At 40.7% G+C, this 27,899-nt stretch overlaps 1 protein-coding gene across 1 annotated transcript; it reads right to left on the bottom strand.

Annotated features, from left to right (window-relative positions):
* Positions 1-24: 24 nt before the first annotated feature.
* kif1ab (kinesin family member 1Ab) lies at positions 25-26,631 on the bottom strand. Its single transcript, XM_039816226.1, has 47 exons — positions 26,301-26,631; positions 24,895-25,062; positions 20,327-20,400; positions 19,987-20,166; positions 19,813-19,881; positions 19,276-19,454; positions 18,975-19,086; positions 18,590-18,667; positions 18,394-18,459; positions 18,287-18,307; positions 18,092-18,170; positions 17,920-17,998; positions 17,418-17,560; positions 17,180-17,222; positions 15,875-16,055; positions 15,574-15,653; positions 15,271-15,346; positions 14,598-14,677; positions 14,405-14,511; positions 14,188-14,271; positions 13,761-13,941; positions 13,609-13,681; positions 13,398-13,488; positions 13,159-13,307; positions 12,201-12,379; positions 11,799-11,936; positions 11,577-11,695; positions 11,355-11,440; positions 11,047-11,182; positions 10,621-10,804; positions 10,158-10,248; positions 9,925-10,043; positions 9,746-9,801; positions 9,135-9,243; positions 8,904-8,975; positions 8,340-8,489; positions 7,752-7,866; positions 7,467-7,600; positions 7,283-7,344; positions 6,673-6,818; positions 5,711-5,899; positions 5,523-5,594; positions 4,689-4,798; positions 3,714-3,833; positions 3,301-3,493; positions 3,077-3,195; positions 25-2,202 (listed from the first exon to the last, which is right to left on the bottom strand). The coding sequence occupies exons 2-47, from the start codon at positions 24,998-25,000 to the stop codon at positions 2,136-2,138; spliced, it is 5,097 nt and encodes a 1,698-aa protein (XP_039672160.1). The 5' UTR covers positions 25,001-25,062; positions 26,301-26,631; the 3' UTR covers positions 25-2,135.
* Between the last annotated feature and the right edge of the window lie 1,268 nt (positions 26,632-27,899).

Here is a 27,899-nt window from a genome sequence, read left to right as displayed (position 1 = left end):
AATGAAAATGAGCTATACACTGTATACTGTTGCAGCTACTTTATAGCATCAATAATAACATTCACTCTCCAAAACATTGACATAGGTCATCAATATGAAGAAAGAAAAAAAAGATTCACAGCAACTACTTTTACTCTACATAAAAGCTTAATCTTGGACACATGTAACTGACTTCAGTGTTGACGTCAAAGACAACGATGAAGAAAGGAGAGAAGAAAGAGAGGTAAAGAAAGGGAGGCACTATCTGGTGCTTGGACAACGCTCTTGCCCGCTCAAAGCAACTGCCTTCAACAGATTACAGGTCCATGGTCAATTACAACTTTCCATTTAGCTACTAAAGAGACTTAACTAGGAAACGTATTTACTGTAGCAGACAGAATAAGTGCTAATTTGATTTAATTTAAACTACCCACATACAGAACAGTTGTCCTCCCGGTGTATTTATCAAGTAAAACATCTTAGGTTAACTTAGGTATAATTGATTAGTTTAAAGAAATAGTTCAACGAGTTGGGAAATATGCTTATTTCGCTTTTTTCCAAAAGTAACACTTAAAGAGATTATGCATATAATCATGTTCCCTGATGGAGGGAAACTCAGTACTACACCTCAGTATGGGGACTGCGTCCTCGTGAGGATGGTACAGTCGGGTTTGTACCAAGAAGATAATTAGCTTAGCATAGCATAAAGACTGGAAACGGGGTAAACAGTTATCCTGGCTCTATTTGAAGGCAAAAAATCCAGCTACCAACACCTTTAAAGCTCACACATGTACATATTATATTTCATTTGTATCTTCATTTGTCATGGAAGTGGCCAAGAAATAGCCAGGCACATCGTAAAATCTCAACACGTCATTTTTATACTTCAGTTTGCGTACCGATTAAACAAACAAGATATAACGTGTTATTAGTGAGTTTTAGAGGTGCTGGTGGGCAGAGTTAGTTACTTTTGTACAGGCTAGCTGTCTATCCCTGCTTCCATTCCTTATGCTAAGCTAAGCTAACCAGCTGCTGGCTGTAGCTTCATATTTACAGACGGTACAGAGTGGTATCAATCTATTTCCCAAAACGTCAAACTATTTCTTCAACATCTTAAATGTCTGCTAACACAGCAGCACAGTGAACAATGGTTTGAAAAGAAATAATGCTTTGGTTAAAACAAATGAGTAAATGGTACAATACATTAACTCAATAGAGACAATAAAGTGCCATGCAACAAAACTGGTCAGTGGTCCTGTCACAAATAAATAATAAGTGCAGAAAACCTACAATAGCAACAATAAATAACATTATCCTTTATGATTCCACGCACATGGGATTATTAATTTAAAAAAGAAGCACATAATGAGAACAAGGCAAGGACATGAGTTATCTCTCCTGATAATGGATTATTTGCCTTAATCTAGCCAACAAACTCAGTTTTCATGAAATCAGTTTGAAAAAGAAAAACGACACAGGAACAACAACGTACCCTTTTGTCCTATAAATCATGCTACTTCAATGTTAAAATGACTGATCTGTTTGCTATCTGAAACCTCTGCAGTGACACAAATACTCTGTGCTGTAGGGCACCAAGCCGATCCAAACTGAGGTAATGTACAGTGTATGATGGATGCATGAATGAGCGATCATACCTGCACTTAACACACGTCTACAAAAACAATCCACTTTTATGTTTGCAATTTCCCACTCACCCAATGGCGTTAATTAAAAGTACATGAATGGCTGATTTAAAACTGGGACTTATTTTCAGTTATTTCTGAAGGAGGGACTGACCACATACTAACTCTCTACAGGGATCTGGTAGCCTCATAGATAACAGATTTCGGCATGAAAGCTAATCAAAACTAGCCCCAATGCCCAGCAGAGGCAAGCTTATTAACAGGGTCTTCTACAGGTCAGAAGGGAGCACACCATGCAGGGTTTTGAGGTGGCGACTGCAAAAAGAGAAAAAGGACAGGGTTGGGTTTAGGGATGAGCGATCGAGTGATGTTTGGGACCGGGGCGGTCGTCATATAGAAGGTTATTTAAGCGCTTTTATGTATAAGTTTGTTTATATGGTCTATGTTCATTAGAGCAGGATGGTCAGTGGAGCTTAGATTGTTTTGTCTGTTGTTTTCCACAAGGTTCACCTCTCACATCCTCGGAGCAGATGGGGGCGACGGAATCGACTGGACCGACTTTCTCCGGGAGAGCTTTGACCTGAGGAGAGGAGATCGAAGAAAGGGGAAGTAAGACTAAAAAAAATGGAAAACAGTTGTGGGTATGCTTTCTTTCCTGGTCCAGTAATTTCCTAATAAATAATTTCCTAGGAGGTTTTCTAAAAAGAACTAAATAACTTGGCCCTAATTATAAAGAAAATAGACACAATGTTGCGAGTTATTTGAGTTAAGCAGTTACTTATGTATATGTTCAATTCCAGTTGAATGTTTCTTGAAAGAACTTAAAATCGTAATGACTGGAAAAACTGTCTGGAAGTCATTTTAATACCGTATATTTCTATACTTATATATATTTATACGCCTCAAGGAAAGTAGAAGAATAATTTGAGGGGTCACCAAATACTTTTGTTACATTTTTTTTCTGATTTTTCCTTTGTTCTTGTGAAGTACTGGAACTGTTCACCTCTTCAGGCCTCTAAAAGTCCATCAAATGGAGCAACCTGATTAAAAATAACCACTCTCTGGTCAAAGTGCTCAGACCTCATGTCCACACTAAAACTATAACCTTTGAAGAGGTGTCACAGGTAGACACTACTTTACTTTAAGGGGTCCCAAGCCACAGGTTGGGAACCACTGCTCTGGGTAATGTTAAATTGATTGACAATTTAACAATATCTGTATTTTCCCAGAAATAAGTACCACATTACACAGAACCTTTCTAAACATTTACAGTTACATCTCAGTTTTCTTTAGGAAAACTTAATCCAACTATGGAACCTATAGTAAAGTTTTACTGCAGTTTATTTAAAATGTGTAAAACCGACATAGATATGCTCATTTGTGTTGCTAATATCCATTTAAACCATTTTTGTATGATTTAGGTGGATTTTCCCTTCACCGTTTCTACCACTCACCTGATGGTGCCGGCTAACAGAGGGTTAAAAGCGTACAGCCAGTCGTGCATCTCTTTGTCATTGGTGGCCTGCAGCAGTATCCCACGATGCTCAGTACACACAGCAAACGTGTTGGGAGTCTGGAGAGACATGAGGTTACTCAAGTTCATTCAGGCTCACGGGGTTACTATTTGTTTATTTATCTAAAAATCTGTTTGACTATTGAGCTGAAGCTTGGAACCTACCCGCAGTAAGGTCTGTTTGTCTTCGCTATACTCAACCTTTGCAGACGACAGGTTGATGACAGCTCTCTCCACGCTGTCCCTCTCGCTGCGGTACAGGTAGACGTAGGGCCTGCGCACCACCACGTAGCGCTTCACCCAGCCGCTGGTGTGGGGTTCCAGGAAGTGCAGGTAGCCTTTCTTTGACACAATAGGGCTGCACATGATGAAAGAAATAATGTTAAGACCAAATGAATACAAATTGACCCCAACTTTTCTTAAATGATACTTGTTTACCAAATGAAAACAGTAGACTGTTATCTTTATCTACAGTGACTCACATCTGTGTGTTTGTTTGTGTGTGTGTGTGTGTGTGTGTGTGTGTGTGTGTGTGTGTGTGTGTGTGTGTGTGTGTGTGTGTGTGTACGCGCTCTGACCTGACACGAATCTCCTGTATGTCAGGAACGAAGGTGCATCCTCTGAGAGCTTTCTTTCTGTCCACTGGGCTGTACGGGTCCAGATCTGGTGTGGAAGCTCCTGAACTGGGTTCAGTGTGTCTACACAACATAAACAACATGTTCAAAATGTGACAAATGGAACATCGTTTAACTAATTCAAAGCACTATGTCTCGGCCTGACTCTCTGTTTCAATTCACTATAAAGAAAAACATTTTTAAATTCTTATTTAACAATGTCATTTCTCAATTACTTTACACCTCCAACTCCACTACATGTCAAAGGTAAAAATTACTCTGCTACATTTATTTGACAGCTGTAGTTAATGGTTACTTTGCAGATTAAGATTTTTTTACACAAAAAATAACCATTTTGTAAAATATGATATATTATCAGAGATTACACTACCCAGTAGTATAAAAGTAATTATAATCAGCTCCACACTAACCTGCTTAAACATTAAAATACTGCTTACATGTTTCATAATCCTATAATATGATTTACATAATAATAAAACACTCTGAAAGGAGCTAATATTGATCATACTTCTGTACTTTAAGTAAGATTTTGAATGCAGGACCTCAGACCAAGAAACATACTTTTTAACATTTTGGTATTGCTACTTTTACTTAGCTTAAACTTTCCTTTCATTTACACAGGAAACGTAGGATGAGCTGGCAGTGGTTGAAGCCAGCTCATCCTACGTTTCCTGTGTAAATGTAGGAAAGTTTAAGCTAAGTTGCAGTATTTTGCAGAGCAAAGCAAAATCCATCTACTGTATCACCAAATAAATCGACAAGACATTTGCAGATTGTCTGTTATCACTTGATTATAACTAATGCTAAATGTTCTTAAACATAACATGTACTTTTATCTATCTTCACAGGCACAATGGAGCAAAGTATCTAATATATAATAATATGATACGCAGTGGGTGACAGCATGTAGTCACGTACCTAATATCATAATTTCCCTCGACCAGTGAGGGGCAGGTAGAGGACGGAGTGAGCGTGCTCAGTCCGGAGGAAGAGGAGTCTCTCATTAGCGACGCAGACATCTCAGAAAGCTAAAACACACACAATCACATGCACAGAAACACATTCACAACAAATCATGCACGGAGACGCACACAAGCACACACAAACACACACACACACACACACAAACACACACGCACACACAAACACACACGCACACACACACACAAGCAAACAATTAAGCACAGACAACACAGACATGCATTCAGAGAACAATTCAATTCGAATATTTATCATTTCCTAGCAATGTACTGTAGAACCATCTCTGTACCACTGTAATCCTCATCATCTAAGAGCCCCTTGCTGATTAACATGTTAAAGAGGACATGCAGGAGTAACATCAGGTTAGTGGAAGCCTCCAAGAGTCTGAAGAGGGGGGACAGTGGGAGATTAGGCCGGGTACAGAAGGAGGGGAAACCTTAAATTATTTTAAGGCATGAAATATGGATACATGGCCTTTGAAAATGAGTTAAGCGGCAGACCTGAGGCAATATTATCCTGAAGATTTGTTGCTTATTTGATCTCATGCAGCTGGTCTACTGAGTGGTTATTAAGACATGAGATCACAGAGTGATAAGAAAATAGATGGGATAAGAAAGAAATGTTAAAAAGACATGAATCTGTGCTAAAAAAAAAACTTAGTGGGTTAGGTGTGGGGCTTAAATATATTGGGACGGTACAGCAGTTAAAGTTTAGTAACGCTAAAGGTTCAGAAGTAACGGGCCAGGTTAGAGGGCCTAGGCTGGGGCTCACCTTGCTCTCACTGGCACTGCTGCTCACCTGGCTGTACTCCCTGTTGAAGGTGTGCATCAGCAGACGCAGACACTGGAAAGAAGAAAGTGAAAGACAGATGATGTTGAAAAAAAAAAAAAAATCAGTATCTGATCAAGACAATTTAAAAAAAAGAAAAGTTTCTGGAGGTCTCAGAAAGCAGCAGTCACCTTGGCAGCCAGCTCCCTCTGCCTCTGGTTGGGGCTGTCGAGGGCAGGGCTGCTGCCAGGACTGTGGCTGAGGACAGGGCTCTTTGCAAAATCGCTGATGTCACTGCTCTTGTAGAGCGCATCCTGTCCTGCCAGCAGAGTTGCCTCCAGCTTCTCCCTCAGCAGCAGATAGTGTCTGGTCTTCTCCACCTAAAAACACGAGCACATACAGACTTCAACAGTTGTGGTCCGTAAAGGCTCAAAGGGTGTTTGATTGGGTCTGGTGACATTTCAAGTACTGCAGATTTGTACAGAAGATGATCCCCAAAATGCTCTCCTTTGTTGAGACTGAATGAATGCACCAATGATTCGCTTATTTTGTCTTTTATCTCAATTTTCAAATTCAAATATCACAATTGTTTTGCAAGTGTCAAATTCCTCCTAAAGTATAGTATAGTTTCTGTAAATAGTAAATGTGATATTAGGCCGTGCAGTTGCAGAGTCATTTTTCATTTTACATCTACAACACCCGGTTTGAATAGGTGTTCAGAAGGTTGGGGGGGATTTGAAAGGTGAGTTATATCATTATCTAATCCAGTCATCATAATTTCATCGTTGTCCAGTGAAAACCCTGCATCTCCAAATTTGGTGATCTTGAATTTTGAGATCTGAACTGATAACTGAGATAACTGCTCCTATTTAAGTTGAGAACATTCTTCGACTTCTAGTCTAAATAAACCAGTAAGAACCCAGAGGACTACATGGAAAATGCATTACCACAAAGCTGTGAATAGGGTTGGTTTTCTCATGAAAAGGTGATGTTTTGGATATACATGGTTTTCACAGGACAACGACAATTTGGTGCCTGGTCTGACACAGCTCAAATCCAAACATAATAAACTGCACTTATTCCAGCAAACAATAGAGTTGATCTTTTCTAGGTGTCATCTCTCTAACAAACCTCTCCAGTCTAAATAACTGACCTCCTGCAGTAAACTGAGTTTCTCCAGCTCCCACTGGTGGTCCAGGATGAGGCTGTCGCTGCGAGGCCTCCACCCAGCCAGGTTCTCCTCTCCCCTGACGTACGCCACCGAGGTGTCCAGCACACGCCTGCGACGACGCTGCATGCCTGAAGAAGAATAAGATGCTCTGTGAATATTGTAACTCAAGTCTAAATATGACACTGGGCTATGGCCAATGAAAGGGTGCACTCTTATCAATATGTGCATAAGTGTATGTGTGTTTATGTATGCATAGGTGTATGTGTGTGTATATTTCTAATATATACACATACTATATTATTTTCGTTTTCCTTCTCTCATATGTGCTGTAACAGCAGCCATATGTTTAGTATATCCAATTTTATATTCATATTCATTTAAACAGGAAGAGTTTTGACTTTGTCTTTATTGATATGCCATTCCTCTATCTGACTGTATTTTCCACATTTTGTACCACTAGAGCGTGTTTTGTACGTTTGAAAATAATGAAAAAAAACTTGAATGATAAAGAAACAAAAATAATACAAACCCCAGTTAAGGAGGAAATGCTTTTGTTATATTTACTGATTATTTTCTTTGATTTCGTTCTCACCTGGACTTCCATTGTCCGCCACATGGCAGAGGGTGACTTCATAGACTCCAGTGACACGGTTACTGAGAAGGACAGAGACTAAATTAATTTAACTAATAATTTTATTGAACAGGAACAAGTTTCTGAGATTGAGTGGTTCAGAATCAGTGTAAGATTCAGACCGTATGAATCCATGAACCTGTACCTCTCAGAGGGCCGGAGGCAGCCGGTGCTGAAGAGGTTTCTGATGGAGCGAGAGGCCGGCAGCTTCGCGTCACGGGAATAAAACACCATGCAGAAATCTTTGGTGATCGCTGTTGGCTGAGTGCAGTTCTCCATCTAGTTCAAATATATCAGACAGCAATAAATCAGAATCCAGAAGATTCTGGTTATGTGGCTGAATTGTTCTTGGTTTTGAACAATTCTTATTATTGACAGAATGTTTTAGTCAACAAAAAACAAATTCAGTCAAACGAATGTCACTTAGTACCTCTACATAAGCTGAGAGGGTGATGTAGATCTTCTCCCCATAGGGAGTGACTCTGTTCAGAAGCAGAGAGTTGTGCATGGAGCTGTCCCATGCTGCCTCAAATCGGTAGAAAGTTCTGCATTGTGAAAAGCATAAATCTAGTCATCCATCTGCACGATTTGTGAAGAAGAAAAACCTCATGGAAAGCCTGTGAGCAAATGGCCATTTTGTTATCATAAAACAATAACTGATCAAAATGATTGTCATTTATACCTATGATCAACTCCCAAGGAGACGCTGGCGTTAGCAAAGGATAAAGAGAAACAGGAAAAGAGTTAGAAACTTTTAACTGCAGCTGTTAAAAGTTTGAACTCAGCAAACCATATTGATCCATGCAAACTGAAAAATGCATTGAAGCCAAATAATATTTGATTATAAAAGGAACGTTGGAAGCAATGTTAAAAAAAACTACTTAAAGCAACTGATCTGGCTACATGACATAGCTTTGTTATTGAATTCAAAGAGGAAACGGTTGTTGAATATCAAATAGCAAATACAAAGAGAGAAAAAAAAATTAAAGTAAATTAAAAATACGCCTAAAAAGTATACTTGTCGCTGTGTTTTGGCCAGAAGTATCCAGAAGACAGTATGTTGAGGGAAAGGATGTTGGGGTCTATGATGGTCTCATCCGCCTCTGGTGTGTTTCGAATACGACCTGAAGTCAAACAAGTCATGACAGGATTCATCCAGTGAGAAAAACTGTACTTTCAAAGATTTATTTCGTCTAATCAATTTGTGGGTTATTTTTTTTTTTTTTTTTTTTTTTTAATAAAAAAAAACAACTTTTTTTTTTTTTTTTTTTTTTTTTTTTTTTTTTTTTTTTGGGTTTTTTTTTTTTTTTTTTTTTTTTGGGGGGGCTGTTTAGTCCAGAGAAGATAAACCAGTTTGTTATTGGAGTTCCAGTGGTAGGATAAAAGAGCTGAATGGATTGGGTTTGCTAAATCTGGTTAATGTATTGTATTTTTATTTATTTTTTACAGTTTCTGAAAGTTCTCTCCCAGATGTTCAAATGAGAGCTATAAGACCAAGAAAATGTGGAAAGCGATTTATCCAGAGCTATATATATATATCATCTATATATAAATATGTTACTTGTAATTTGGTGTGAAATGTCAGACCTGATGTAAGAGGAACGTGCCGTGGCAGGGCATCCCACCTCTGTGGTCAACAACAGCTGGGATGTAGCTATAGAAAGGGAGAAAATCAATAAATTGAATGGCAATACTCAAATCTTTAACTGAGCTGATTATATCCAATGCAGTAACAAAAAAAACAGTATTTGTACACACAGTATGATCTACTGTGTCCCTTGCTTTGTGGTATTAAAGTGTAAAGGTGACTCACTCTCCGTTAGCTTCCAGCTCACAGATCTCAAAGAAGACCATGAGGTCGTATTTGGCGTGACAAGGTCCAGCGGTGGAGCGAGTCAGAGTGCTGAGCTTTGTGGCCGGCACTGAAGGAACCAAGAAAGAACAGATTAACAGAGGAAACCAGACTGTACAAAACCGAGCTTAAGTGAATATCAAATTGAAAGCAGAACAATAGAGCAGGCTGTGGAGATCACATCATTAATAAATAAATAAATGTTTGATTTAGAGCTGCAGAGATTAATCGATTAGTTGTTAATTATTACATTACTATTTTGATAATCGATTAATCGGTTTGAGTCATTTTTTTATGACTGCTTCTTAAATGTGAATATGTTCTAGTTTCTTCACTCCTCTATGGCAGTGAACTGAATATCTTTGAGTTGTGGACAAAACAAGACATTTGAGGACGTCATTTTGGGCTTTGAAAAACACTGATCGACATTTTTCACCATTTTCTGACATTTTATAGACCAAACAACTAATCGATTAATCAAGAAAATAATCAACAGATTAATCGACAATGAAAATTGTTAGTTGCAGCCCTATTTTGATATACTCTCAGGCACATTAAATGTCACTGCTAACCTGGTTTTGATAAGGGCATCACCCTGGGGAACTGCCTCCTGGAAGGTCTCAGGGGACTTAAAAAAAAAAAAAAAAAAAAGACAAAGAAAACAAACATGAGGAAATCATTCATTCCATCTAAAAATAAAAATATCAAGTCCCAATCAGTCAGCAGCTGGGGGACATGAAAGGATCCTGACCTGATCAGGTCTTTGCAGAGCGGGGGAAAGGGCTGTTTCTGATAGTGACCAAACACCTCGAAGACGATTGGCTGAGTCTTGATGTACTCAACGAAGGACTTTGTCACCTCCACTGTGATCTATGAACAGAGAAGAGAGGAAAAATACAATTCAAACACAGCCCCTAACACAACTGTTTGTAGTCAGTAATATGTGGGTTAATAATAGGTCTGAATGTGCTGTTCACGGTTTACATTTTGAACATGGTAGAAGCCCAGCGGAGGTCCCCTGCCTGTGTTCTTCAGCGGCTCAGTGGAGAAAGCTTCATCATGGCGGTGGATGAAGCTGAAAAAGATGAATGCCATTATATTAGACTGATCACCCTTTGCTCTCCTTTTTCTGGATACTATTTAGTGACAAAACAATTTCTTTTGAGCTTTAATATCAATGCGTGTCAGTTGAAAGGTGTACATGTGCATGCATTAATATATCATTATTAGTCCGATATCCAACTGCAAGGGTTAGGGTTATATTTTTTACATATATAAAAAAGGATGCATTTATTATGCTAAATTAGCTTTTTATATTGCATGTATTAGACGGTTCATAGAAGAGAGAGATTGCTTTCAAAGACAAGAGACATTTAGTAAGGATTGTATGGCATATACTGTATATTAACATTAGACGTGACTTTGTGGAGACGTGCTTGAAACTCACTTGAACTGGCAGAAGATGTCGGCGTACTCGGCTGAGATGCTGGAGGCCTGTAAGACAGTGACTCTGAAGGTGAAGGTGCTGCCGATCTTCAGGTGGGACAGAGCTTTCTCCGGGGAGAGGTCCAGGGGAAGATCCAGAGCCAGACCTGAACTCTTCACTGGGCTGCGGGGAGCCTCTATGTCAGCTACATCGAACAGAGGAACAGGCAGAGATACACACATGTATATGGTATTTAAACTTTTCAGATAATCTTCCTATTAAGTTAAGAATTTATTTCAGCAGTGGTGTACCATGAACATCAGCTGGGTCAACTCTGAAAGAGACCAGTGTGTGTTGTTTTGACAGGGCCACGCTCTTTTAACCCAGACTATTGAACAGCACATTTAGAATGATTTTCAGCAGTCCCTGCACAGGTTGTCACCTCACCTGGACAGGTGTTGTTGTTGACTTCATCGGCAGAGATTCCGATCTCTGCAGTCTGTCCTTCTCCCTCCACGAATCGCAGCTCCTCCTGGGAGGTGTTGGAGTGGGAGAGACTACCAGGACACGACTCAGTCTGGAACTGGAACAAGACAGAAAACAATCAGCCTGGATCCCATTTTACACCAAACATTAACATTTGAGAGAGGAAATCCAGAAAGTCTCAACACTTGTGCTTACATTTTATCTGACTTGTATTGGTCTTAGAGGACACTTTTAGAGAATACCGATACACATCACCTGCCAATTAGTACCTTCTCAAACTGTTTGTCTTCAAAGGAGATCTTTGCAGTGCCCGACTGCCTCACACCAGAACCATAATCGGGGGCCTCCTCATCAGCTGAAGGGAGACCAAACAGAGAGACAAGATGTTAAACTATCACTGCTTCATACAAAATAACTCAAAATAACAGCTACAACGACACGTTCAAAAGCATCTGACAGTGATGAGAATGATATTCAACCTGTATTAGTACCTGAGATGGCCTGCACAGCCACTCTGAGGAAGCCTTTCACCTCTCCTTTCTCACTGACGATGGCCACGCGATGTACCAGGGGCACCGGGTACAGCAGGTTACTCAGGTACACAAAAGCCCTGAGGAGAAGGTAGGGAAGGGATTTCAGATTTAACAAGCATTCATTGTGCAATTAAAAGAAAGATTTAAATCAGTACTGCCTCAGGGAGGAAGGTGACGTACCTGCCGACCAGACGGAACCAGGGGAAGCGGTCGTAGAAGGGGTCGCCTCCGGTCAGAGCGTGATCGCAGTCCTCCACAGCACTGCTGGGGAGCTCTGCAGCGCGGTCGTACATTTCCCTCATCAGGTCCAGCCTCTGCCTGCAGGGGAAGCGTAAAAAAGAAAACATCAGTGTTTGCTGATACAGTCTATGGTGCTGATGCATGGATCAGAATGTGATATAAAGACAGAGCTGAAATAAAAACACATTATAGATAAAAGGCACTGTTGGAGAATAGTTGGTATTCTTGCGGACTCCAACATTTCCATGATTTTATGGGTGAATAAATGGACATTGACCATGGAATCAGCCTTAAGCCTTGTATTCAGTTTTTTTTTGTTTTCAAATGACAAACCCGCTGTACCTGAGTTTCTCCAGAGTCCAGTAATGTGTGGCTCCGTTCTTCTGATCTTGTACTTCAACGGCGACAATGGTTCGGGGGAAAGGTCGTCTCTCCCTCTCTTTGGCCACACTGGGGGGCAGCAGGTCGGGGGGCAGGGGAGAGTAGAGGGTGTCTGTCAACAGCACGAACTGGAACTGCACCTGTGGACAACACGGGACATAAGACATGAGGGATTGCTTGTGTATATTCTCCTGCATCGTATCTGCATTATAAAATGAGGATTTCACTATTCTTAAAGTATCAACAGAAAAGACTTGGAAATATAATACAAGATTGCCATTGTACTTTATGTCATTACACAAAATAAATTCCTAAACCAACAATGAAGAGGATTAAAAGTCAGGCACTACTATTGTTGCAAAACATCAGAAGGATTTCTAAGCTGCAGTATTCATTATAAAAGTAAGAGTTCAATCTTCTGCTTATTGAAATGGAAAAAACTGGGTGAGACATGAAGCAGTAAAGTTTCATTTTGGCTGAAAAAATGCTTTATTATATGCACCTTTTATTAAATGGATGGCTGGACAGAGCTTAAATTCAATATGCAGCACTGTGTATTATATTATGATGACTCACTGGGCTAAGTCATTGTGGTAAGCCCAGAATGGCCACTGACAGACACTTAATATTCTGCAGTCTGCCTCCAGTCTGAACTGAGAAGCAAACTCTCCTCACCATCACTAAAATGATGCCAAATTTGCACTCAGACTCTCAACTAGTGCAAGGGGGGGAATTATGATTTGAGGGATAACACCAAGGCAACAACAAAAGCCAGATTTGAATGAATCTTTTACAACACAAAGTACTGAAACAAACTGTCTTCTGTTTACAAATGTTTAAAAACTTTAAAAAAGCATAAATAATGACATATCTCACAGTGCTGAATAAGGACAATGTTTTACAGTAACAAACATCCCACCTTTTTCTTCAGTTCCACACTGATAGCATTGGCCTCTTTGAGGAAGATGGCGTTGCCCCAAAGCAAATCCCTGAGAGAGGTGAACTGGTAGAAACGCCACTTCCTGAACGCCCACAGAGCCAAATCGGTCTCACGTGGCGTCCACGGCACTGAAGGGGCAAGACACATAACACCTGAGTACATCTTGACCCAATATAGGTTGATTGTTTCGATGTGTCAGTTAAAAAGGGCCAGATTACCTTCCTCTTCAGGCTCCTCTTCTTCCTCAGGAGACTCCAGGTACCGAGAGTCCACTTGTTTCTGAAGAGCCTCCAATTTACTCTCATAGTCCTGGAAGAAAACATATGAACCAGATCAAAACCAGAATGAGTTGCTTCTGTATGCAATAAATACACTTTTTTTATCCAGCACCTTAAAAAGGTAAATGACTGTATTACTGTGTGTACTAACCAGCCGCTGCTGTTCTAGCAGGTTACTCGCTTCTTCTCTTTCTTTGCGGTACTGATCTTCAAGCTCCTGAAGCCTGAAAGGGATTACACAACTATATGTCAGAAAAGTGATAATATTACATGTAAATACATAATAATGTGTTCCCCACACACCTCTGCACCATCTCCTGCTTCATGTCGATGCCTTGTTTCTCCAGCAGCTCTCTCTGAGCGAAGGCCCAGTCGACGGGCTCCACCGGCGTCTCGGCGCACGGCGTCCTCTCTCGCTCCAGACGAGCCTGCTCCGGGTCGTTGAAGCGAAACACGTGGCTCTTCCCCATGATGATGCGGTTCCCTAAAAAGTGCATATGAAAACGTCAAAGTTTACATTTTTTTACCATAAAACATGACAGTAATATATAATACGATACCAAAATTCTTTGGTAGCCATCCTGATTTCCAAACACTTGTTTCCATATTGGCAATAATAGACTCAGACTTATCTCTTCCTTTTGATACATTATCGAACATACACAGTTGCTTTATTTTACACCTTCTTTTTTTTTTTTTTAAACAAAAAAATATGAAGCGTCACACGTACCAGATCGCAGAACAATGGGAGAGCTCACTCTCTTCCCGTTGACGTACGTCTCTGAGCCCTCGCATGGCTCCAGGATGACACATCCTGTTCAAGAGAAGATTATAGAACTATTACAAAAGAGCATTCAACACATTCAACTTTAACTTTCAATATGTATCAACTTGTTACAGCATTTATTTAACGTTGTAGTTTTGAAGAGAGAGCAGCCAGCCTTTACCTTCTCCCTGAGGGCCCGTGGTGCTGCTGAAGGTGCAGTGTTCGTCTTTGATAAAATGGCCGCTGAGAACAATGTCTTGGCGAGTCTTGGCATTTTCTCGGCCAACCCTGAGGGAAGATAAGGTAATCCAATTGAGACAAATTCCCAGAAACGGCACATTATCTGGATTAAATTGAAAACAAAGAACCCTTACTTGGTGATGCCATCTTTGATGTAATAGAGCAGACACTCTGACATCAGCGGATCTTCGTTCAGGTTCACCAGATGAGGCGTCTAAAAGGAAATAATGACAAATGTGTTTTACTGTCCGTGTAAGTTTAGCAGTGGTATTCAGATCCTTTACTTAAGTAAAAGTACTAGTACCACACAGTAAAAATTCTCTGTTACAAGTAAAAGTCATGCATTGAGAATGTTACTTAAGTAAAAGTATGTAAGTACCATCAGGAAAATGCACTCGATGCAGAAATATCCTCACATTTTAGAAACTGGAAACGAGCCAAACAGTTCTGTCAATCAACTAAGTGACTAATCATTTCAGCTGGACTTGTAGGTCATTATATTGTTGGGTAGTTTAATTTATGATAAAACATTTATAAACTACATGTGTTTCGTGTGCAACAATCTTAATTTGTAAAGTAACTAAAGGTGTCAGATTAATGTAGTGGAGTAAAAAGTTCCATATTTCTCTCTGAAATGTAGTGGAGTAGAAGTAGAAAGTGGCATTAAATAAAAGACTCAAGTAAAGTACAAGCACCACAAATGTGTACATAAGTACAGTACTTGAGTAAATATACTTTCCACCACTGAAATTTAGACAGATGCTGTAAATATATCGAACTGTTGTGCAACAGTGACAAGCATCGTACCTTTTTCGGGGAGAAGACGCCCAAAGTGCCTCCATCTTCTCTCATGGCAACACCCATCTCAGCCAGCAGGGCCTCCCTACAGGAAGGAAACACACATGCTGCTAGCATGGCTACAAATATGGTGTATTCCTACTTTCAAAGTCATCTGGCAATCCAACAACGTCACATAGCTCAAGGGTCAAACCATCCAAAATGGTCCATTTGTTTTTAATTTAGGGTAAATAAACTGTAAATGTGTTGGGGGAGAATAATCTGATTGAGTGCTATGAAACCATGAACCATGCATGAATACGTTTGACGAACCTCTCCATACGGATGGCCTCTGTACGCCGCAGCTTCTCTTCCCATGTCTCGTTTAGCTCTGCGATGATTTTCTCGGTTTCCTGTTGGTAAAATTAAGACAGATATGCAACAGTTATACAACTTGTAATTATTCACTTTGCTCAATCTTGGATTTAACAAGAGCCCTTCCATCATATTTCTTTGCCTTTTCTTTGATTTTCTCATTCCCACTCATCTTACTGTATTTCTGTCCACAAACCCAAATCTGACCTCCCATTTCCCAACTCTGCAACCTGAACAATTTTAGCATCATCCTTCCTACCTTGAGCCTCTCGATGGCCTCTTCACTTGCCGGGCTGAAGATGCGGTCATGGAGGTTGTTGATGGACCCGGCGCGACTGGACATGACCGAGAGCGAGGGGGAGGGACTCATTCCTGTCATGGCATTGGACACTGCGGAGAGATCACCCCTTTGATTGACGGCATAGGTATTTGCAGGTTGACTAACGAGAATGCGTGCAGGAAGGAGCAGGCAAGTGAAGGCAAGGAGCAGAAGGGAGGGAAGGACGGAGCAGAACGCGGAGGGTAGCACGCCCGAACGCAGAGAAACAGATAAGAAGGAAAAAAAATAGGGGAACAACAGGGAGGAGTACAAAAAAAAGAAGAGAAAGCTCAAAAAATGGATCAAAGAAGCAGAGGTAATTTGCTTACCAAAGCCAAGGCAGACAGAGAGAAAAGAGCAACTCAAACTGATCAAGCAAAAATGCCAAATAGACTGAATGTTATAGACCAGAAGTTTTTTTTTTTTTTTTCGACACTGAACTCAACATGCTCGCAAGCATGACAATGTTATGAAAAATAAAACCAAAAATACATCACTACAATGCATAAAGACAAAATACAGCCTCAGTTTTTTCTCATGTTTTGCATGTCCTCATATTTCCAAAGTGTTTAGCGCAGCCTTTGGTAGCACAGCTCCCGGGGATGCGGGCCTCTAAGCACCTGACTCATAGCTTCAATTTGCTCCACACACAGAGAACCAGGACGCAAAGATAAGAGCTCCTCAGCAATCTAAAATGGCGTCCTCCCAGTCAGTCCTTTCTTCAATGATGACTAGTCTCGTAAAACAAAATGCATCACACATCATGCTTTATGCCAAAGCTGGCTTCGACTCTGTCTGCTTCTCTGTTTTTGCAGAAACAAAGAGTTGGACAGTTCAGACTCTTAATGAACGGCTACAGGATCGTGGATCAAAGCTTATCAGAGAAATAGAAAAATCACAGCCAATTTAAAATTGTGTTATGAAGATGAAGCTATTAAGAGGCTGGACCTGCCAGATTAAATGAGAGACAAATCACATATTACCACTGAAACCACAACTAATGGAAAGAAAAAAGGAGGCCATTTTGCTGAATTCATGAGAAAAGATTAACTTATGTACAGCGACCATAGATTACTTCTGTGTTGCTCCAAATAATCATGGCAGGTTGGAATATTTTGTACTTAATTTATGTCATGACTGACTTCACATATACATGTAGTCTCTTTGTTCTTTGTTTTGTCTCTGGTGTGGTGGAGGAGGATTCATTTATATTAGTTGCAAAGCGCAGGCTTGCCAGAGTTATACACACATTTCAAACCAGCGATGTCGGGGCCGGTGCAGCGATACGCTAATAGGACAGAGGGGAGAAGAGAATGAGTGTGAGAGACACCCACACTCCAAGTTAAATAGTCATCCTCTGTCTTACATGTACAGTCAGAAACTGCACAAAGGGTCGAAATTCAGGTTTGTGTGTGTGTATGTGTGTGCCTATATAAGTGCATTTTCTATGAGTGAGAGTTGCGTTTCTCTGTGCGACACTCACTCTCTATGATGTCTCCCAGACCCTGTGAAAACAGCAGGTCTCTGAGGCGGGCCACCTCCTCTTTCAGCTCACGCACCAGACGGTTGTTGGGGTCCTCGTTGATCACAGCGTTACAGCGGATCTGTTTGGCACGGTCAGCGTACCTGGAGGGACGGAGGCCATCGAGAAGAAGCCATTAAGTTATAAAGCATGATTACTCAGAGTCTTCATACTGAATTACAATGATCAAGTAAAGACAATATGAGCCCAAAATGAGAAGGATGCTACTGTAAGTTCCCCAGCTGTGGAAAAAAATGAATTTAAGATGCTACAAAAACATTGCAAAGTGCAAAAAGGTCAGCAGGCATTTGTACGGGCTCACAAATTACGCAGCAAAATGCTCCAAAATTGAATCTAATATGTGGTGTAAGCGTGACATTATATCTTCAAAATATGTTATTTCCAGGGGAAAACGTCTGACTTTATGATCTTCAAAAATAAAGGTTCTTGGCATTTTTCTCACCGGAGGGTACTGAGGGTCTCATCATAGTTAATATCAGCAGGGCTGAGGGCAGCCACCATGGCTGTACGGGAGTTTCCTCCTAAAAGACAGAAAGGGAGACAATATGTAAAGTGAACACAGAAAATGCATTTCATTTTGGTAAAAGCTAAGGTTTATTATTATGTGTGCATACCCAGGTTCTCCCTCAGCAGCCAAGTCAGAACTGAATCTCTGTAGGGAATGAAACTCTCCACCTTCTTCTTTTTCTTGTTCTGTACACAAAATAAACACAAAGTATTCTCTAATCACGTCGGGAAAGTATTTATAAAAAAAAAAAAAAGAGTGTATATATTTAATTTGCTGTTTCAAAGTTGTTAGTGTTACTGACCTTGTTTGGTGGTATTGATTCCTGAAAGTGAAAAAAATGCCAGCGTGAAATGTTTATGTAACAATGCCAGAAAAGCACATTGTTTTTGTTTTGGTTTTAAACCATACCTGTTCAGCCAGAGCAGAAATAACTTTCCCCAGTGTAGTCAGAGATTTGTTGATGTTTGCTCCTTCCTGCAAATAAAAGTCAAGTTTATTTGTCCATCTATTCATACATTTTGAATTTGAAATATTGCATTCAAACAATCATTATTAAATGTGTTTCTATCTAAAGGCGGAAATGTCAACATCCTCCTCCTCTCACCTTCAGTCTGGTTCCTTTAGCTCCGGTTGAGTCGGCTCTTTCGCTGCCAGCCAAGTCCACCAGGCTGATCTTGCTAACCTGTGATGAAACAAAATATTTTCAAAATAAGAGGCTCTGTATAAAAAAAATAAAAATAGATCAAACCTACACCTCAGCTAAGATATTTCAGCTAGGAGAACTGGCAGTAAAGCGTTACATGTGGTTATCGATCAATACAACAACACGTTCTTCAGATGACGACACAGACGGCCTCCACTCAGATCATAAAAGGTAACACAAATCATTTCTGTCTGCCTTGTAGCATCATCAAATCATTGATTTGTTTGTCTGAGAAGCAGGACAACATCATGTCTTTCTGACTGTGAGCTGAGCTTGTTGTCAGAACCTTTTCCGACGTGTTCTCCGAGTCCATGTCGTGTTTCTTCTGTGTGAAGATGATGTTGAAGACGGCGTGGGAGCGGCTGCTGGTTTCGTTCATGTTGGTAGCCGCCACAGTTCTGAAAAAAGGAAGAAAATACTGTGTTAGGTGCATATTACTGACTCGTGCATTATCTGCTCCATCCATTATTTGTTCCCGCCCCTGATTTATTTATTCATACATCCCTCATTTGCATATCTTGTCCATCCATCACTACACTTCATAATCTAAAGGAGTCCGTCACTATCATTCAGTCGCGCTCTGTTACCTGGCCTTGTTTCCAGAGTCCATCAGGTCCTGGATGTCGTTGTACGAGGTGACAGCTAGTTTGGACAGATCTTCAACATAGGGTCCCATCAGAGGGTGCTCTCTGACACGCAGGTTTCCTTTGTTCTTGGGATTCAGCAGGTCACGCACACGCTCACAGTAGATCTCCATGTAACTCACCTGGAGGAGGCAAGGAGCCGGTTGTGTTGTAAAATGTGTTTGTGAGTTATAAATCGGTTGTCATTGCTACGTGGTAGCTCCTGGGACAGTAAAAGATTAGAAATCAAGTGAATTCGCTTCAGACTATCTGACACAATAATATAATTACAATACCAGCTGCCCATCAGCAATATGTTTCCTTTAATTTATCCAAAACAAACTAATTACCGTACCGTATACCTCAGAACATCAGACCTTAATTCATTGAGTAGATGTTCAGGGACTTGTTTTAAGATTGAGGCCCATTGTGAGACACCAAATGTGGAAAAAGTGAAAAATAGAATACATGAAAAGTGTGGGAGAGTTTGACATCACTCACCTCCACAGAGTAACCCATGCTGTTGTCGTTATTGCTTCCATGGATTTTGGTGAAAAGGTCCTCACACAGCTGAAAAACAAAGAACAGTCACTGCTGCATCTTTGATTTTATTTGATTTTCACAATGATTGAAGAGAATTGTTTATGTATTGGTCAGAACTGTATTCTGTATTACCAGAGGTATGATTCCTTGCTGGTCCTTTTCCTGTCGCCCCATCATGGTGTAGCTTTTGCCCGCTCCCGTCTGGCCGTACGCAAATATGCACACGTTGTAGCCTTCAAAGGCATGGAGCAGCATCTCCTCTCCGATGTCCTTGTATACTTGGACCTGGGACGCATAATTGATGTCCTCAGGCTGCAGAGAGAGAGGAAGAGCAGCATGAGATTTAATACTTTCATTTCAATAAATATTTTTTATCAATTATAAGTGACTTGTTCTAGGGCAAATCATGGATTTTCTATCTGACTAGTAGTACGTGTATTTAAAACTGATGCCGTGATGCAGTGAAACTCACCGTGGTGTGTGACCAGTAAGAATAGTCAAAGTTGAAACTCTTGTTTTCTTTCGGCTGTTTGGGATTCAGGATGGCTAAAATAAAACAAAATAGAGGCATCAGAAACCGAGTCACTCTAATTTCTTGCGTATTCCTTCATTTAATTATATTTACTGTCCGTTTAAAAAAAGCTGCAGGATGCACATGAAAACATTTCAATTCTTTCCGATTATGAAACTACATATTTTAATGCAATTCTCTCTCTCTCTCTCTCTCTCTCTCTCTCTCTCTCTCTCTCTCTCTCATTGTCACATTGGAACGTCACCGAGCCTTCATCATCTCCTAACACACATATTCATTTAATCTTTTTAAACCAAAAATGTTTTGTAATTTTCCATTATGATCACTTTTTGATCCAGTTGTGTCTTGTCATCTTGATTATTGACAGTTTGTCTTGATTGTTTTGTTGCATGATTGCTAGAAAAAGAAGCGCTGTTTCCAGAACAGGTAACACAAATACTAAAACGGTTGTCATTTGCAAATAACAAATGCTCCAAAAGGTGTCATGTTCTCAAAACTCTTAATACAATACAAAATCATCACACATTCTGGTGTCTAAAAAGAAAACACAGAAACATTGTCTCTTCACTGGGATCAAGATTGAGAATATTGTGAGCCGAAGGCTCTCATTTGAAATCTGCGTTCAGTGTCTAAACAAACCATGTTTTCTAGTTGTGTGAAAAGAAAAGAGATCTTTGTGGAAAGAAACAGAAATCATTAAGAGTCAAATGATTGAATTTGACGTCGTGATCACTACACAGTTGGCAGAAATGCATCAAAGCAATGGAAAAAGAGAGTGTTTTTCTCTTTTATGTGCTTATTTCTAAAGGAAATAACTGAACTACCAAAACACGTAAATAGAGGTCCCAGCCTGGTTGACTTCATATAATCTGCTATACTGTGATCTCAACGTCTCTGATTCAATTCCCAGCTGGGATGTTTGTTTCATGTCGTTCCCCCTCTCTCTTGCCCTTGTTCCCATCACCTCTTTACTTTCCATCTCCAAATAACAGCAAAAAATGCGTAGATACACAATAAGTTATGCATTGCCACATTGTTATTAAAACATGTACTGCTATTTGTCTATAAGTAACCCATCTTCTACATTATAATGTGAATTATTGGTACCAGCATATAATGTGTCAAAAATCCTCATCAACAGAGAGATCAAAATACTTTGAAATGATTTCACCTCTAACTAAAGAGAAAGAAAAAACACATGCCGTTCAGAGAGGCCTTCCTATATTACAGTTAATATCAATAGCAGCAGTTTAAAATGCACCACTTATCCTTTTTAAAGAGGTGATGTGCACCTAGAATATGAAACAAGAACTGGGCAGGAGCAGATGCGCTTTCGGCTGTAAACTGAATCCACTGCAAATAGCAGCAAATATACAGTACATCCTGCTGAAACGTAGCCTGACAAGCCAGACCCACATCAAGATGTTGGGGTCTGTGAACACACCATTGGCAGGGCTCAATCCGAGGGGCGGGATAAACGGTTGTCTTTCAAATTCCCTCTGCACGCAATAGGAAAGCGCTACAACCAACCAGAACAACGAAGAAGGTAGCGTAGCTAGGTGATAGATTAAACTTTTGCTGTATCCGGTCGGCAAACCTCCGAACACATCTGCCTTTTTTAAGAATGATTTCAGTGCCGTTCTTTATTCTTTTCTCAAAGAAAAGCTTAACTTCAAGTCTTCCAGAGTCACGGCCAAAGCAGATTCCAAAGACCCCTGTTCACCAGCAGCAGCTGCAGCCATAAGCCCGCCCACCGACTCTATACACAATGTGATTGGCCCGGCCGGAGTTTGGTTTTTCCAGCTCGGTAGCCAACAGAGATTTGCTAGACGACCCTGGCTGCAAATTACATTTGCTGCCGCTAGGGTGTGTCTAGATTTCTGGGCTAACTGAACCGTGCACTCAGCCAGAAACAACAGTGTGAGCATCCATCTATTAGCCATACCGCCATATCCTTTAGAGGGTCTTGGGGCAGTGTGGCAACAATGCAGAAGAATATAAGAGGACAACTGTGAGCATATTCAGAGTCAGTAAAGTTAATGAGTTTAATTAATGCATGTTTGAAATCTGTGGCTCTAATGAGGTCATTAAAAACACCGACAGGCACAACAGGCTGACGTACTCCCTCTTTCACACAAACACACACACACTTGCATCAGCTGACCCTGCGTCTGGGCTCAACTAGAACAAGGAGGTCTTTTTGGTCCCTGCAGCTCGTATGATGAGAGAGGAAAGCTGCGACGGTCAAAGCATCCTATACACACTGACAGGCTGTAGGCCTGACTGAAGCTTTTGTTTCCCTCTCTGGCTGCCATGATGCTGCATGCCTCCCTGCTGCCCACCCTCGTGTTGCTGCAGGGCAAAGCTGCCTACCAGACAAATAACTGAGGTGAAATGCTAAACTTGGCTCAATGTAGGTCGCAGGAATATGATCAAAACAGCAGCAGCAGGACGTCGCTGCATTTCTGGGTGCCACTCTCTAAAGCCATGACTTTAAAAGATACATGACCTATGTAAAGACAGAACGGTATCAAAGAAAAAAAGGGACTATAATATTCTATAAAAAAAAAGGGAAGGAACACATCACTGCAGTATTTACTGCATGTCTCCCTGTTGCCAATCATTTTGTTGCTGCAGAGCAAAGTTAAAATAAAAGTTGGTACATATTAGGCCTGCACGATTCAGGGAAAAATATGCATCACGATTTTTTAGCTTAGAATTTATATCATGATTCTCTGCCACAATATTTTTATCACTAAGTGTAATGTTTATTGCACACATGAACCATGACAAAACAAAACAAATTGGCAGTATCAAACATGGATTTATTTTTGGCACCTATAGCACATTGCGCATCACAATAAATAAAGAAAATAAAGTACATACTGGCCAGTACAGTAGGCTACCAAAAATAGTGACATATAACACATTGAACTAAATATGGCCCTGATACATATCTTTATATAATTAAAACATGGTAATGCCAATATCAAATGCTTTCAATAAATTAATTGGAGAAAAAAAAAAATCGAAGTCATTTAAAAATTAAATCGCAAACAGGGGTGAATCGAGATCGCGATTTTAGAACGCTTTATCGCGCAGGCCTAGTGCATGTGTGTTGCTATCAGTCCACTAAACCCTGAGACTATGTGATTCTTTAAAGACAAAACACTCTGCTTTGAATGATCATTTATGTCTGATATAGATTTACCTAATATCTTAACAGGTCAGCTGCTGGATACCAGCTGTCTCCTTCTTCATCAATAAGTCCATTCTCACTGAGTCTCAAGTTTCAACATCAAACTTGTGCAAGTTGAGCATTGAAACGCGATTGGCTTGCAAACTAGTTGTGATGTCACAAAATCCAGCTTGTACGTACATGTCTTTACAGCTGAAACTAACAGTCAGTTAATCAATTAGTCGATTCACAGGGTATTAAGCTGCAACTATTTGGATAAGCGATAAATCGTTAAATCGATAAATCCTTCTTTAAATGAGGCTTTGCTACTATCCTTTGTTTTATATAACAGCAAGTGGAATATCGTTGGGTTTTGGACTGATGGTACAAATACAACAAGCAGTCTGAAGACTGGAAATTATAATGACAGTTTTACACTATTTTCTGACTTGACCAAACCATGAATCGACTAACTGATAAAATAATCAGCAGATTTAATTAATTGTTTTTGATGAGAAGTAATAATTGGGCTGCAGCCCTACATGTGTTAAACTCAGGTTTAAGGTGAGAACAGAGAAACTTTTCCCCTACAGTAGATGAATGTGAAAACAGCCTTCTGGTGTCAAACTCTGCATGTACATCATCTGCACAGTGAAGCACAAACATCCAAGTGAAGTGACAAATAAGCAAAACTGTGGTCGTCTCCCTTCCCCCTAGCGCCTGTGAGCGGAAAAACCACCCTTGCTACCTTGGGCCGGTGAGCCGCCACCCTCAGCGTCAGGAAGTATCGCGTGATATCCAGTCTCGCGATGTAACGAATTGCTTTAGGCACTGCACACATACACACCGCTACACGGCCCCATCCAGGAACCGGCTAGCAAGAACAAGGTAGCGATGGAGTTTTTCACACTATCGTCATGGCTGAGCCGGCAAAAAAGAAGCAGAAAGCTAGGAAAGCATTGTTGGAGGAACAGAGAAAGAGGAAACGGCAGACTGACCGAGCGAGTTCTTACAGTGTTGCCAAATATCTATTCTGAAGCTGTAGGGGGAGCTCTATAGAGAAACCTGCGAGCAAAAAGCGAAATGCCAAAACTGCATAGCACCCCCTTTAACCAAAATAGGAGAAATATAAAAAATATATTTATTGAAATTTTACTGAGGAAAGTTATGTCTGAAATGTACTTATTTTGCTCCCATTCCAGTTAAATCAATGCAGGTCGTGCCAGAACCACATTTGCACCTCTCGACACAATGTAAACATTGAAGTCCACATCCATCAGATTTAATAGAACTCCAAATACACTAAAAATGACTTAAAATGTTTACTCACTGGTGGTGTTTCCTGACATCTGAATGATGCACTTGCTGTCCTTCCCCATCTCTCTGGAGTTGAAGGGTCGGACCCTCACAGCCACCTTCACTGAAGCCGTCGCCATGTTGCAGGAGGGTGTGTGAGTGAGCAGGAGAGCTGAAGATCTGTGTGACACACACCTGGCACCTGCACAGGTAGATGATGAGAGGGATTTAATACCACTGCATGTAGAGACGTGTAGGATACAGACAAACCTGTCAGATGATAACAGGGGCTTTTGTATTGCACCATGCCTGCATGCATACACCTTTAATAGGGATAAATACCAAGAAGTACAGAATAAAAAAAATGATGATTTGAATCATCCATGGTCTGTTGTTGTTATTGTTAAATATTGAGGAAAGGGCCCTTGTTAGCCAAACCAAACATAAGACACATTCTCAATTTCCAGGCCCTGAATCAATCGGTTTGAGACACACAGCACCTGAAACACGCTGACTAAATGGCTGGGACATTATTTGGCAGGAAGATCAGCAGCATCCCTGCTATTCAACAGTAAAATGGCTGCTTATTCTTCGGGCATCATCCCCTGGCCTCATCTATCACAGGCTGAAGGCCTTGTGATGAAACTGTATCTCCTCATTGCTAATCCCCAAAGAAAATAACGTTTCTAGATGTCTAGAATTAGCTGTGGTGTTTTTCCACAGCATCTGTACAATAATTACCCTTTTAACTACTGTTGTTTTTCGTTGAAACCCTTAATGATAGCTTTTAGATTATTTTTTTTCTCTCTGTTAAGACCTGACCATTTAGGGTGGTTTTCAAACGGGATTATTTGAAAACCATGGATATGGATGCGCCACGCACATCCATATCCTCTGCCTTAATCGATGAAGAAAAACAATTCCTCCTGAACATCTTTATAATACGCCATTTCAATGTGGCTACGAGATAAATGTGAGGATGACACGCATTCTCAGAAAGGAACTGCGGTAAAGATTTATAAGCCATGTCAATATTGTCTCCTCCATCTTGCTTTGCCTGCCGCACCTCAAAGACGGGCCGCGTAAACATAAACGGCACAGACACCAAATCAGACCAAACACTGCGTCAGAAAGGAGTTCAGTAGCATCATTAGAGCTTTATGCCATTCACAGCTTTTATGAGCTCATGCGTTTAAATGATTCGGGGTGTCTTTTTTTAATTATTTTTTTTAAGGTATATTCGTGGAGTATTTTCTTCTAAAGCCAATTGTTGACAGTAGCGGAATCAAACATCAAACGTCCTGACGCAGCGTTTTTATTTACCACCTCGCATCTACAATGGGCCTCGAAATCGCTAACACATACACTACTGTCCTCACCCGGGCGTGACACCCGTTAGTAGGCTACCGTGGAAAACATCACCGAGGAACCATTTCTTACCTCAGCAACTCAGACTCGACGGACGCGGAGTGGTGAATCCTCTGCCCATTCAAAACAGCAACCGGATCCTCCGGTGCCTCCTTCTTGAATCTCCTCGGCAGCCTGTGTATGTGTCGTTTTTCTCTGTGACTTTGGTCAGCCTACAGCATCCTTTTCCTCGGCGCATCCATACATGGAGAATCCACTGGGGAAGGAGTCAGCCTCAGCCTCAGCTTCAGCAGCAGCACCGCAGGGTGTTGAACGCAGCGGTAAGAAACAGGAGGAGGGAGGAACGAGGGCCGGGTGGATAAACAGGAGGCTGGCCCGCCGTCAGTCTGTCCGTCAGTCAGTCTGAAACTAGGGAAAATGGCGGTGCTGCTGTGCCAGGGATGCTGGGAGGTGGTGATGACATCAGCAGCAGCAGCAGCATCATCATCATCATCAGCAGCAGCAGCAGCTGGCAGCAACGAGGCACGGCGATGCAGTACAGGCACACAGCAGAGGGGGAAGAGAGGCACGGGGATGGACCATGATAAACCTATTACAGAGACAAATATGGCTGGAAATAGGAGGCTTAAGGTTTTTAACTGGAAGTTAAAACATGGAAGTGTAAATGTCAAACAAGTGAGCTCTGTAAGTCTGAGATGCATCGTCTGTCTTTTTAAAACAGCAAAAAAGTCCAAATCTAGGTCAATTTTCTCACTTGTTCTGTAGATTTCAACTTTCCATTACTCTGAGCACTTTTAGGACGTCTCATCCATGTTGGTTTCAGACTAACTGTCCCACCAGGGATCCAAAAGGCTCCATGTTCACTGTGGGTCCATTTGATTCCAGTCATTTCAAATTTGTTAAGGCATTTGCACCATGAAAGTATAATATCAACTAAGGCAGGTCCTGCATTAGGCCTATTCATATTTTTTTGTGTGTCAAAATGTTTTGTTCTGATTTTGCTCACATGATGCATAATCCTTAATAAAATAACAACAAGGGGATAAGTGGACCTTCAGATATTTTTACAAGAGTGCTAAAGTAGTTTCAGCCGAGCCCCCCACCCCCACATTCTGCTTTTGTTAAGTTGAAGGAGCTGATGGGAGTAGGCCTACACTGAGTTCAATCCAACAATGTGATTGTTTACTTGAGAAAACTGACTGGTTAAGTGTCATCAAAATCTAGCATCTTAATCCATACAGAGTGCCCATTTCTAAAGCATAGTGAAAACATGCGGAACATTATGCAGTTACTAATAAGTAGACTTTCAAATAACCTACTATATTTGGTGTGTAATATAAGAAACCAATATATCTATGAAAACCTGGATGTTATAGCCCTAATTCATCCACTTCCATTCTTATTTACATGTCAGAAAAAAGGCCATGGCCTTGTAGGCCTACATAACATCCCATTTTGAACAGAATGTTATAACAGCTTTACGTTGCACCCTGTGGATAAACTTTTATTTACATGCCCCTCTCTTTCTGTCTATCCCTCCCCAGCTCCTCCTCCTGCTCTGTTTGAGTCAATTTTGAGTGTTCAGTCTAGTGCAAAGGCCAGTAAGAGGATAACACAGAGTCCCAATTATTTACCAGTGGTGTAATTATTTACCCAGCCAGACGCAGAGAG

Source organism: Perca fluviatilis, chromosome 11 (assembly GCF_010015445.1).
Source record: "Perca fluviatilis chromosome 11, GENO_Pfluv_1.0, whole genome shotgun sequence".
NCBI classification, from domain to species: Eukaryota; Metazoa; Chordata; class Actinopteri; order Perciformes; family Percidae; genus Perca; species Perca fluviatilis.
This window is presented reverse-complemented; position numbering and strand designations above follow the sequence as displayed.

What these genes read in the sequence shown, in the direction of transcription:
- kif1ab (XM_039816226.1), bottom strand. Translation starts at nt 25,000, where the DNA reads ATGGCGACGGCTTCAGTGAAGGTGGCTGTGAGGGTCCGACCCTTCAAC. An exon ending in CGGAGAACACGTCGGAAAAG is followed by an intron (nt 18,668 to 18,974) that starts GTTCTGACAACA and finishes GTTTCATCACAG; the next exon opens with GTTAGCAAGATCAGCCTGGT. An exon ending in GTGTGGAACTGAAGAAAAAG is followed by an intron (nt 12,380 to 13,158) that starts GTGGGATGTTTG and finishes TGTTGTCCACAG; the next exon opens with GTGCAGTTCCAGTTCGTGCT.